The sequence below is a fragment of the Procambarus clarkii genome, chromosome 46 (assembly GCF_040958095.1).
Source record: "Procambarus clarkii isolate CNS0578487 chromosome 46, FALCON_Pclarkii_2.0, whole genome shotgun sequence".
NCBI classification, from domain to species: domain Eukaryota; kingdom Metazoa; phylum Arthropoda; class Malacostraca; order Decapoda; family Cambaridae; genus Procambarus; species Procambarus clarkii.
The window spans coordinates 28,493,062-28,505,636 of NC_091195.1; the positions used below are offsets into that span (position 1 = coordinate 28,493,062).

Here is a 12,575-nt window from a genome sequence, read left to right on the forward strand (position 1 = left end):
TCTGCAGGGATATTCATCTGTGGACACAATCCCACCACAAAAACTGGGAAGATGGAACTGTTGCAGCCAGGGGAAAAGATTAACCTACTGGCAAAACATTTTGCTTCAATGATGCCTTGATCCAGAATGACAACCTCCGCAGCTTGCTCCAATCATTATGGCTAAGTTGTCTGAATTACTTGTTCAATAGGGTGAAGTTCATCATCATAAACCTTGCACTGCTCTACCAGCTTTGCCTAGCTTGAGGAATTTTTCCCTCTCTGTGGATGAAGACAAGTGTAGCTCCAGTCTACAAAAGATGAATCATTCAGTAGTTTGTAATTACAGACCAGTGTCACTGCTTTCAGTTATTGGAAAAGTTCTTGAGACTTTAAGCTGTCGGTAAATGACAGCCTTTTTTTTTTTACCTTTATCGGCTACTATGTGGTCGACAATTTAGTTTTAGGAAAGGTCGTTCTACTACTGACCTTCTGGTAAACCCCTCCACTAAGTGGCATCAGTCACTTCATCAAGTGGATGCCTTCATTCTGAGGCATCAGACTCATCAAGTGAATGAGTCAAAGATCAGCTGTGTTGTTGCACTGGACTTTGCAGGAGTCAAGCACTTGGTGTCTGCATCTTTGGAATCTTGAAGCTAGTTTGAATCTTCAATGACCATGAAGAGCCTATCTGTCATACCTTCTTGACAGCAGGAATTGCAAAACTTTATGCAAGGCTCGGGTTCGTACCTTACCTTGAGTTTGCACCTCTCTTGGATGGCCTATCTCTCGCTCTCTCTCTCATCAGAATTCTGGACAACGTGGAGAACCATACGAGAAGACTGTCTCTAGTCTTGACCCGTTGTGGTTGGACTGGTCAGCACATGAGAAGTCTGCAAACATTTTGGCTGACTTACTGTTATGTATATAGCAAATGTTCTCAGGGTTCCCCCATTTGGCCCAACTTTGTGGACAGCCAGAAGGTTGGCAATCATAACAGAATGCTCTTATAAATCAACAGTCTTGCTGGTAATAACTTGAGAACTTCACTCTGCCAGTGATCATTTAGTTCTTGGCTAACTCGCATTTGGAACGTTCGCTCAAACTGTAGATACATGTGAAATCATGTCACCTGACCATATGAAGGCTTTGGCACACAGCTGGTGCCTGGTTCATCCTGTAGCTTGGTTACTTGCATTAAATTTTGCTGTATTTTTAATGAATACCAATAATTAACTCGTCAAGCAAGTGCGTTTCTAGGAAAAGGCTTCAGATGAGCTGGTGTAGGATAAGTTCTCAGCTTGGTTTCATTAGTAACATCAGCACCATTCTTAATGAACTCTATTTTGTTATTTTATTTTTTTCGGGGGAGCTTCCTGATGGCTCCCTGAAGCTGCCTTGCTGAGATTGCTTCAAGCCAAAGAGTCATATCAGTCATGGAAGTTGTGTTTGGCTTGCTGGGGACCAGAGCCAGAACTCCCCCTACCCTCTCCCCACATCAAGATGCAGGGAGCAGGTAACACTTAACCCCCCCACCAGAAAACGCCTCTAGAGAGGCTTTTTTAGAGGAAGGATTTTCAACGAATCTTTATGGACAGCTGGATGGTTCACAGGAAATGAAGCCTCGAAACCACCAAACGAGTCTGCAAATGATTCGCACACACCAAGGAATTTGCTCAGACGAGCTTGAACTCGTCAGTACCGGTTACCACCAGCGGGTGGCCCGGCCAATGCTCCCAGCCTGCTACCCAGGTTAGTTTTGTTTGCTGATGCAGTTGTTCCTCACACCTGCTTGTAGTGCTCCCTATCACGCCAGCGAGCGAGCGAGCCCCGAGCTTTAACCAAGGTGCCGACCATGGCCATTTGGCACTTAGCTTTAAGCTAAGTGTCACCTGGCCTCTCACAGGACAAGCACAGGACTTGATTGTCCTTTGGGGGCCATTTGCTCTGTGTATTGTTTACTGTTCTAGTGTAGGTTTTGTGTGTGCCTGTTTTGTTCCCAGTTTGTTGAGTGGGCTTGGCTCGTTTGAAATTTTGGGTTGCATGTACTTAAGGTTCTCTTTGCTGTGTGCTCTCTAACCTCTAATGCTGCCCTTGAACAGCCAGAGCTTCCCTTCTGTGGTGTGTTCGGGACTTCACCCTCGGAAGCCGGACCACCAGGGTGGGGAACCTCGCCTTGGGCTATTCAGAAAATGGTGGTTCCTCTGTTTGGGTCTCCCCTTGATTGGGGGGTGTTCTTTGGTTGTGTGGGGTACACTGGGGCTCACACGGTTTTTTTCACAGCATGCCGTTGTCACCTCCGTGGCCCGGTTGTTGAAGCTGTGGTTGGTATCTGTTCTTGTGAAGAATGGCCCTGGTGCCTGGGGTGTCTGCTTGGTTCCCATCCGTCAGGCTCTGGAATCCCCCTGTGGGTCTGTCTTTTGGTCCATATGGGATGGCCTGTCTAACCCGACCACATTGTTTGGGAGTTTGAGGGGTGATCATCATATTTTGCTACTTGACGATCATTCTTTCTGCCACCTCCATGCTGGCTGTTGGGGCGATGACACTTATGACCCAGGGTCAAGTGAGGTGTGTTCTCACTGGAGGTATTCCGCCTCCCAGTGGAAGGCATGCCCGGCAGCTGTTGCTTTACCGGCTAGGTTTTCTCGTATTGAGCATTCGTGGCATATCAATCGACTGGCTGCCTTGCACTTGGCAACTGTGGTGTTGAACGACCCAGAATTGGAGGTGTTTCTTGAACTCCACCTGGACTAGGTCCGTGCCTCCTCGTCCTTTTCCATGCAGGTGTGGTGCGCCCTTCTTCTGGTCTTCCTCCCCATGGTCTCCCCTCCCCCTCCCTGGTCTCCCTTCCTCCCCTTAATTCTGGCTGTGAAGTGTGTGAGGGTCTTGGAGTGGGGTCAGGGTTTCGCTCGGGGTGTACGCTCAGGGCGTTCTGTGGGGTCGGTCTCTTCTATGTAGATGGTGGAGGTGGTCGAGCCTTCCAGTCCCGCAGGGGTTTTGGGGTGTTTGCCTTCACGAGGGCACCTCCCTACCCTGTGCCTTCTCCTTAGAAGGACACCTTCCTGTCTCAGGTATTGGATTAGGATTTTGGCTCTGCCCCTAGGGCCTCTGTAAAAGGAGGCTCCTGGGCTTGAGGGGTAGCCCGAAGAGTGGCTTTGGGTGCCTTTCAACCTTGGTTCCCTCTGTGGAGGGTTGTATGTTGCAGGGGATCATTCTTGTATCATCCATGCATGTTTGAGTTGGAGTGCTCATTTGCTTCCCCCTGGGTTTGAGTCCGGGGTCCCATTTGATGACTCTTGAGTTGTTGTTTCTCCGGAGGTTTCCATCTTCCTGTGCTGCATCTTGTGTGGTCCATGTGACTGCTTCAGTTCCTCCTGTGGCTCAGCCCTCTTATCCATGATGGATCTGGTCTCTTTTTGAATATGAATTTGTTTTCTGCTTATTAGTTACAGTTTAAGGCCCCCCCCCTGGGGCTATCCTGGCTGGCTGACTCCTCTCCTTTCCTTGGGGTCTTAGCATAGGTTCTGTTGGACCTGCACGCTTGATTGACAGGACGTGAGCTCTGTCCTCGAGGTGTTTTTGAGTGTGGATACTTTCTGTCTGCTCCAGAGCTGCCTGTTTACTCCATTGTTTCCCAAAGATGTGGACAAGTGGCAGATCTATGCACAGCTCCTTACTCTTTCTGGGGCTCTTATTGCAGAAGACCACAAGGCGTGTTTACACCTGGCAGCATAATGTCACTGGAAGCCGTGCTGCCTGCAGTTCCTTGTTCAAGATGCTTGCCCCTCTCGTTTGGGAGGTGGTAGTGGTGGTATTTAATTCCGCCCACCAAAAAGGAGACCTGGTCGAGAACTGGGTAGAGGGGACTCTAAGCCCAGAAATCATCTCAAGATAACCTCAAGAAAATAACCTCACATTGTTAAAAGGCTGTGTTAGCCTGCTCGTTAGATTTGGCTTGGTACTCTTACTCTTTTGTCTGCCCCCTCTTCTCACCTCTCCTCTTTCCGAAAGATGTCATTGCACAAGTTGTTTCGTTGGTGGTTTTTTCATGCTGCTCTATTAATCGGCTGTTGTTTTCTTGGGTTATGCCCTCTTTTGGAGGTAGTCTGGTCGAGTGGGGACATCACCGGTGTTGGTTGAGAATTCTTTGGGTGGGGTCACGTTTCCGGACTATAGTGCTTCCTGAGGAAGGTACCTCCTCTGCTCAACATTGCAATCATGTGTTGCGTTGGACTGGTCTGCTAGGGGTTTGCACTAGCCTTTTTGTGGTTTGCCCCTTTAATGCCATCATGGGGTAGCATCTGCCCTGTTTTGCCTGCTCCTGGTCCATGATTTATGACCTTTTCTGGTTGTTTCCTATGGCCTTCAGTGAAGTTGGTGACTGAACCCCCTTTAGTGAACCCAAATGGCCTCCCCCATAATTGGGGTCAGTCCATTTGAGTTAAGAGGCCTCCTTGGCACTGTCAAATCATTGCAGATTGGTTGGTCTCTGGTATAATCGAGCTGATGTAGGACTCGGAGAAACTCTGGTACATCCTTAGTCCTCCAGGACCGAACATCTTCATCCCCCTGCCTGACCTTCCACATGACCAATTTGGTCCAAGTTGGCCTGCTACTTACACGCTGGAGCTTGGATGGTGTCCTTGGACCTCAAGAATGTGTATTGGCACGTCCCTATTCATCTATGGTTCAGGGACTGATTAGACTTTGTTGTGGGGCGTGTCAAGTTTTCTGTTTCAGGGTTCTTTCTTTGAGCTTGAACCTAGCCCCAGCGTGTTTACCAGGCTTATGTGGGTCATTGTGGCCCAGTTGCATTTGTTAGGGGTTTTGATGTTGGCCTACCTCGATGACTGGCTGGTGTGGGGCCCCCAGTTGATCCGTATGTCAACTGGCCAGGGGTCTGGTTCTTTCCCAACTTGTCGACTGCAGGTTCCTGATGAACTGGCAGAAGTCCCAGTTGGTTCCAGTTGGTTCCATCCCAGGTTCTGACTTGGCTTGGCCTCGTGTAGGACTTTCAGTTGGCGTCTTTTTCCCTGCCTCCGGTAGTTTTGTTCTTCTTTCAGCTATGTTGCCATCTGGTGTTGAATTGCCCAGTGTAAATGACGATAGGTCGAATGGTTGTACAAGAACCTGAACTTTGCCTGTGGTGCGTTTTCCTTCGGTAGGGTTTACCTCCCAGTGTTATACCGGTTCCTCTAGTTTTACCTGAATTTACCTGAGAGCCACTGACACTAGGGACCTCGACGAGAACAGGAAGCCGGAGGCTTGTAGAAGATCCTCCCATTTGCCTTGACAATGTTTCCTTTTGGATTTTGAAATTCAACAGTCTTGGCATTTACGGCTTCAGCAGGTAGGCGGTTCCATAGGTTAATAAAAGGTACGCTTGACTATTCCGAGGGTTTGGTTAGCTTCTCTTACTGCTGCTTCTACCTGTTGTGCAACTTTCAGTAAGTGGCGGCTTTTGACTCCAAGCTCCTTTTTTTCATCAATCTACTGTAATTGAATGTTATTAATTTTGTAGTCGTGGCGTGGGTTACAATGCCCCACATGCAAGGTTTTGCATTTGTCGATATTAAAAAGCATTTGCCAGTCTTCTGACCACTTGTGGAGTTCATATAAGCTCCATATTATTTACCACTTTACTTATATTTTTGTCATCTGCAACTTTGATGATGTGGTTTGTAATATTCTCATCTATGTCATTGATGTATATGACAAAAAGGCTTGGCCCCAAAATGGACCCCTGTGGTATCCCACTTACCACATTTCTCCAGTCAAATATAGTACAATAATAATATTAATAATAATTATTATTATTATTATAATAGTCTTCCACACTTCCGTGGAGATAAACATTCCATTCACCTGGGCTCTTGGAGACTTGAACCGCGGACACCACGTGTGTGAGGCTGAAGCTCTATCAACTGCACAATTGAGTAGTCTTAATAAGAAACGATTCCAGAAGCAACTACCGCTACCAAGCTGGAATTTTTCGACTTTCCCTGACTACTAGTGAAGCTCAGAGGAATTAATGCTCCATGTCCACGCCATATAAATTGTCATCCATACTTCCCTGGAAATAAACATTCCATTCACTTCGGCTCTAGGAGACTCGAACTGTGGATCCCAACGCATGTGAGGCTGATCCTTACCTTGTGTGTACATCGTTATTAAGGATGAGCCTTACCTTTCCTTATCAAGGCTACTCAATAGTCCAGTTGATAGAGCTTTGGCTTCACACGCGTTGGGTCTGCGGTTCCAGTCTCCTAGAGCCCAGGTGAATGGAATAATAATGATAATAATAATAATAATAATAATTATAATCACATAGAAATCACATTAACGTGTTATATATATCAATGAGAATAATCCACTAGGGCAATGAGGTGGGTGCAAACCTACGACTTTGGCGTTGCCAAGCCGCATACTCTACCACTAGACCACCACTGACCTGTTAAACTCATACAACAGGATTCCTACTGATATCACAGGAAGTCTGGAGGCCCCTACTGAAGCCAGTCTAGGTTTTATGTATGACCCACAAACACTCGGGTGGAAGTGCAGAGTGGTCCCACACCTTACTTCAGAAACACAGAAATCGCATTAATGATATCAATGAGAAAGACTGGCGACGCTAAAGTTATTGGTTCGTGCCCACCTCATTGCCCTGGTGGATTTTCTCAATGATGATGATGATAATAATTGCCCTTTAATATTGGTTGTGGTTCACAATATACCTTTCCTCCAGAATCCTGGGTAGACAATTCAACAGAGATATAGCTTTTACATCACTCCAATTTGAAATCCCAAGAGCTTTGTTGGTCCCCTGCCTGTTGCTATGACAACTGATGTTGCACCCTTCTAATCGGCACGCCGTTTGATCTCGCACTTTCTTGCATGTTGCGTCACGTAGCTGATTGACAGTGAGGTTTTGTTCCCTTTGGGCACTCCACATTTGTCATACTATTGTAACAACTGTAAATTACTTAACTGTCTCTTAAGTGATAACTCTTGTTACCACGTTTCCCTTTGCATATGTAACTACTCATAGCGTCCATGCCCCAGAAAGGCATTGTACAGATCTCTGTAGGGCACCACTTCATCAGGCAACTGAACAACAGTTGTCACTAATGACTTGTGTGTGGCCCTATTCCATTAGGCTGCCATTTGTTAATAATTCCTATTTCAGGTTACAGTGTGGTCCTAATTAACTTAGATGATTGTAATGCCCTTCAAGAAGACCTGGAGAAAATAAGTATATGGAGCACCACTTGGCAAATGGAATTTTATGTGCATAAATGCCATGTTATGGAATGTGGATTAGGAGAATATAGACCCCACACAACCTATAAATTGTGTGGGAAATCTTTAAAGACTTCTGATAAAGAAAGAGCTCTAGGGGTGGTTCTAGATAGAAAACTATCACCTGAGGACCACATTAACAACATTGTACAAGGAGCCTATGCTATACTTTCTAACTTCAGAATTGCTTTTAAATACATGGATGGCGAAATACTAAAGAAATTGTTCACGACTTTTTTTAGGCCAAAGCTAGAATACGCAGCTGTTGTGTGGTGCCCATATCTTAAGAAGCACATCAACAAACTGGAAAAGGCGCAAAGACATGCCACTAAATGGCTCCTAAAACTGAAGGACAAGAGCTACAAGAAGAGGTTAGAGGCATTAAATATGCCAAAACTAGAAGACAGAAGAAAAAGAGGTGATATGATCACTACATACAAGATAATAACAGGAATCGATAAAATTGATAGGGAAGACTTCCTGAGACCTGGAACTTCGAGAACAAGAGGTCATAGATTTAAACTAACTAAACACAGGTGTCAAAGAAATATGAGAAAATTCACTTTTGTAAACAGAGTGGTAGACGGTTGGAACAAGTTAGGTGAGAAGGTGGTAGAGGCAAAAACAGTCAGTACTTTCAAAGCGTTTTACGACAAAGAGTGCTGGGAAGACGGGACACTACGAGCGTAGCTCTCATTCTGTAACAACACTTAAGGTAATTACACTTTAAATAAAAAATATAATTTAAAACGGAACCTTCAGGTTACCTCCACTACACCACGGGGGCCTGCTTGCCACGGAGAGTGAATATTTATTATATTTCTCAATTTATGATAACATAGTTTGGCATGATAACCAAGTGGGCAGCACCGTGGGAAGAGTTCTTCAGCTGCGTACGTAATAAACTCCCAGCTACCAATACTATCTTTTGAACCAATTCACAATGGCCTTGATGAGGGTTCGAACCTACGCACGGGTTGCTCCCAGACGCACCTCGGTCAACTGTACCAACGACACGGTCAAAAGAATTACAACCCTGAGTGCTACTGCCCTCACGAGGATCCCGAGGTTTCCCTTGCGGATTTGTTCATTGAGATATCACGTTACTGTGATTTGTGTGTGTGTAATGCTATCTTTGTTATGTGATGGAAAGTAGCTATTATTTATTGCTCATGACATAACAAAAAACCATGTACTGCTCAAAGAAATTATAAGAACAATGTGAATCTATAAATAAATATTAAGGCAATACAGTCTTATGGAATTGTTTAGTTGTCTTGCTCTGAGAAAGTATTGCACTTGGATTGATTATGTTGACAAATGGAGCAACTATGAATGAGGGATATTAGTCTTGTAATGAATACTTTTCATAATCCAAAGTATTTAGTGGACAGTAATTGGAAATAGGAAAGTAGAAGACAAGTTAGTAAACAATGTTGTGAACATTCGTGGGGAAAAATGGTGTTTATAGTACTGTGTATGAGAAGTTTCATTGTAATTTGCATACTGCCTACATCAAAATGTTTATTTTATGAACGGTGTTATTTTTCAGTATGGTGCAATTGAAAGATGCAAGGAGCTAATTGAAGGTGGCTATGATATTAACAAGAGAGATAATGAAAATGTTACACTTCTGCACTGGGCAGCTATCAACAACAGAAGAGAAATTGTCAGGTGAGGTTGCCTCATTCTTACCATTTGTTATGATGGCCTATAATAATTATCAGGTGTAAGAATGAACTCGCCTAGTTGTGCTTGCGGGGGTTGAGCTTCGGCTCTTTGGTCCCACCTCTCAACTGTCAATCAATTGGTGTACAGGTTCCTGAGCCTACTGGGCTCTATCATATCTACATTTGAAACTGTGTATGGAGTCTGCCTCTGCCTCGTGCCGTCAGTCCTTGGAGTTGGAATGTGTACCGGGTGCCACAAGCCAGAACCTGGCTCGCCCTCAGGCGAAGGGAGCAATGACCATATGAGCTCTCTATGTGTAGAGTTTGTCATGTCTGCCATCGACTGGGGAAAGGCACCTAGAAAGGTAGGTGAATCATTACAAACCTCTAACTGGCAAAAATTGCAATCTACATCTGAACAGAGGCCCAGAACTCTCCCAATAGAAAACAATGAATCAAGCAACACCTCATCCAACTAGCGCGCCCCCTCGTTAGTGCCTCACCCTCCCCTGACTTGGGGGAGGGGGGAGACCCTAGCTCTGGTAAGCAGGCCTCACCACCTTCAGTTCATAGACTGATGTGGTGGTATCCGCATGTCCTCTCTGCCTCAATTTCTTGTCTAGCTTTACATTTGTGACTTTGCCAGCTGTGTTGTATGGTGGGCCAGGTGTTCCTACAAGTATACTGGGCTGCATGCGCCTAGGGCTCCCTTCCCTTGGTGCCCGGTAAGTACTTCCCTTGTGGGTCAAGGTTTTCTTCCCTGGGTCATTTGGGTCTCACTCCAATTTGAGGATTTCATCTCTTGGTGTTGTTCTTGCCCTTGGGGTTTGACGTGGGGCTTCCTGTCTTGCCCCAGGTAGGGAATGGGTTTGTGCTGGGTGGGGCGCATTACAACTGGCACAGCTTGCATTCAATGGCGGCCGAAGATTCTCTCTGGGGACTGGTTAGTCTGTGTGTGTGATGCTTCGGGACAGTTTTTGTTTCTTTGTTGTTAACGTATTCTCGCTTCCTTGGCAGAGGAGGTCTGCCTAGCTTCCCATTAGGCTAGGCTAGGTTGTGTTTGGTAGCCCTCCTCTGTTGCCCTGAGGTTTCACAGTGATGCCGGTTATCATTTTGTCTACAGCAGATAAGGGGATACCGTCAGCTTCTCGGAGGTCGTGTCGGCCCTTTAGTGGGGTGTCCTGTTGATGGGGGGGATGAGAGGGAGGCTGGCTCTGTTTGCTCATGCTTGATCCCATACTCGTGGGCTTTACATGTCATCTCGTTTGGCCTTTGGTGCCGTTGGGCAGCGGCTCCTCCGAAAAGGGGTTCAGGGCTGGTGGGGCAGGCTTCTTCCCCATCTGGGTTCGCATGGGCAGGATCAAAACGACTTCGTCCCTCAAGTGGGTTCCCGCTTGTTTCCGGTTCCGAAACAAGGGACTGTGCGGATCTGTGGTTCATTCTGGACTTGTCCCATCTGAGCCGTTGGATTCCTTGCTCTCCTTTCAGACGACTACTTTGTCCCAGGTCCTGTTTCTTCTCAACCTGGATACTTTGTTGATATCCCTGGACATCAAGGACGCATATTGGCACGTTCCTATTCATCCGGGGTTCAGGGATTGGCTAGGTTTCGTGGTTGGGCGTCAGTCTTGCTGCTTTTGTTGCCTTCCATTTGGCACCTCATGGGTTCACACGTTTAACCCGGGTCGCGGTGGCCCGTCTTCATTTGCTAGGAGTTCAGGTTCTGGCTTACCTCGACGACTGGTTGGTTTGGGCTCCCAGCCGGTCTGCATGTCTGCTCGCCATGGATATGGTTCTTTCCCAGCTTGCCAGGTTTGGGTACTGGTGAATTGGAAGAAGTTCCATCTGGTTCCATCTTGGGTTCAGACTTGGCTGGGCCTCATGTGGGATTCTCGGACTGTGTCTATTTCTCTCCCTCCTGTGGCATTGCTGCTACTGCAGTCCCATCATCTGCTGTTTTTGAGGAGGAACCGGGTCACTCAGTCGTTGCTCGAGCAGCTGTGCGAGAGCCTAAACTTTGCCTTGCTGGTTTTCCCGCTGGGCAGGGTCTGGTATCTTCAAGGCTGCCCCTTTCGCCGGTCTTGTGATCGCTGGGTTCGACCTCCGGGGGTCCTTGCGTCGGTTGTTGCATCACTGGCTTTATCTTCGGGTTTTTCGGGGTTCGGTGCCTTGGCACTTTCTCCTTCCCTCATTCGATGTGTTCACGGACGCCTCGTCCTTCGGCTGGGGTTTTGTGACTAGTGCTCGCCATGCCAGCCAGGGATGTTGGGCTCCATTCTTCTGTTGGGCTCACATCACAGTGAGAGAGTTTGTTGCTGTGTGGCTGGCTCTGCAGCAGATTCAATTGGCTCGGAGCTTGGTGATTCGGCTCCATTTGGACTGTTCTACTGTGGTTTATTGTCTCAACTATGGAGTGTACAGTCCTTGGCTCCTTGGGGCTTGTCACTTCGAGTAGCTCTTCTGCCGAGTTCTCGGGGCCTTGCTCCCCACGCCATTCACATTCAACGGCCTGTCTCGCTTCATTCCTCTTTCCATGCAGTGTACGGTCGATGCCACCTCCTTCCTTTGGCTTTGTCGGACGTTCGGGTGCCCGGAGGTGGATTTCTTCACATCAGCTTGGTCCAGGCGCGCCTCCCCATATACGTGGCGCTGTTCCCCGAATATGGAGCATTCACAGTGTTTTCCGGGAGAACTGGTCAAGGTGGGGGGGGGGGGGGTTCCTGTACCTTCAATCTCCGGTCCAGCTATTGCTTCGGGTTCGCTACTGCTCAAATCTTATCGAGGAAAAGTGGTTCTCCTGGTCCCATGGTGGCCGGCTCAGCCTTGGTTCAGATGCTACTTGCACGGTGTCCGAACCCGGGAGCTTTTCCACGGCTCCACCTCTTTCAGCAGGTCGGGCTAGTGAAGTACCTCTCTGGTTCGACATACTTTTTCGCGCTTCACCTCTGGTTTTTTGACACAGGTGTATCGCCATTTGTATGGTGATCAGGTGGCTTCGTTGGAGGGGAGGGGGGAGTGTGTCCCACCTGCTGTCTTCCTTTCAGCAGCAGTATGAAATCTTATGGCGGTCTTTCTGCCCTTTCCTTTCCCTTCTTAGGGTTTTATCAATGTCTGTTCCAGTTGTTTTGTCCTTTCTTGGCTCTTTCAGGACCAGCGTCTTCTGCTGAATACTGTCGCTTCTTACCGTGCGGCACTGATGGAGCCACCTCAGCTTGCATTCGGGTTGCATGTCACTTCTGCTCCATTCCTCAAGCTCTCTCGTGCGTTTTTTCACCTCCGGCCTGCTTGTGTGCTGCCCAAGCCTTCCTGGTGTTTGGACTGGGTACTCTCGTTTCTCTCTTCCTCAGTTTGTGCTGGCCCCTTCGGTCCAGGATTGTTTTCTCAAGGCTTTATTTTTGTTGGCTTTAGCCTCTGGGGGTCGAGTGGGGGAGCCTCATGCTCTTCTCCGGTGCAGGAGTGTCTGCTCTTTTGGCACTGGGGGTCATTTTGTTCGTTTGCAGCCTTCTCCTTCTTTTCTGGGGAAGAATGAGACGGCTGGTTTCTGGAGGGGTCCTTGGGTTGTTAACGTTTGGTTTGTTAGGCTAGGGGTGTATCATGTTTTGTGTCCGGTTGCGGCTTTGTC

The 12,575-nt window shown here is 47.3% G+C and overlaps 1 protein-coding gene across 2 annotated transcripts in view; it reads left to right on the forward strand.

Annotated features, from left to right (window-relative positions):
• Nucleotides 1–12,575, forward strand: part of Hip14 (palmitoyltransferase Hip14) — a 94,579-nt gene that overhangs the window by 11,204 nt on the left and 70,800 nt on the right. For both annotated transcript variants that reach the window (XM_069301866.1, XM_069301867.1), the window contains exon 3: nucleotides 8,836–8,957. In XM_069301866.1, the coding sequence (XP_069157967.1) occupies nucleotides 8,836–8,957 (122 nt within the window). The remainder of the gene's footprint in view (nucleotides 1–8,835; nucleotides 8,958–12,575) is intronic.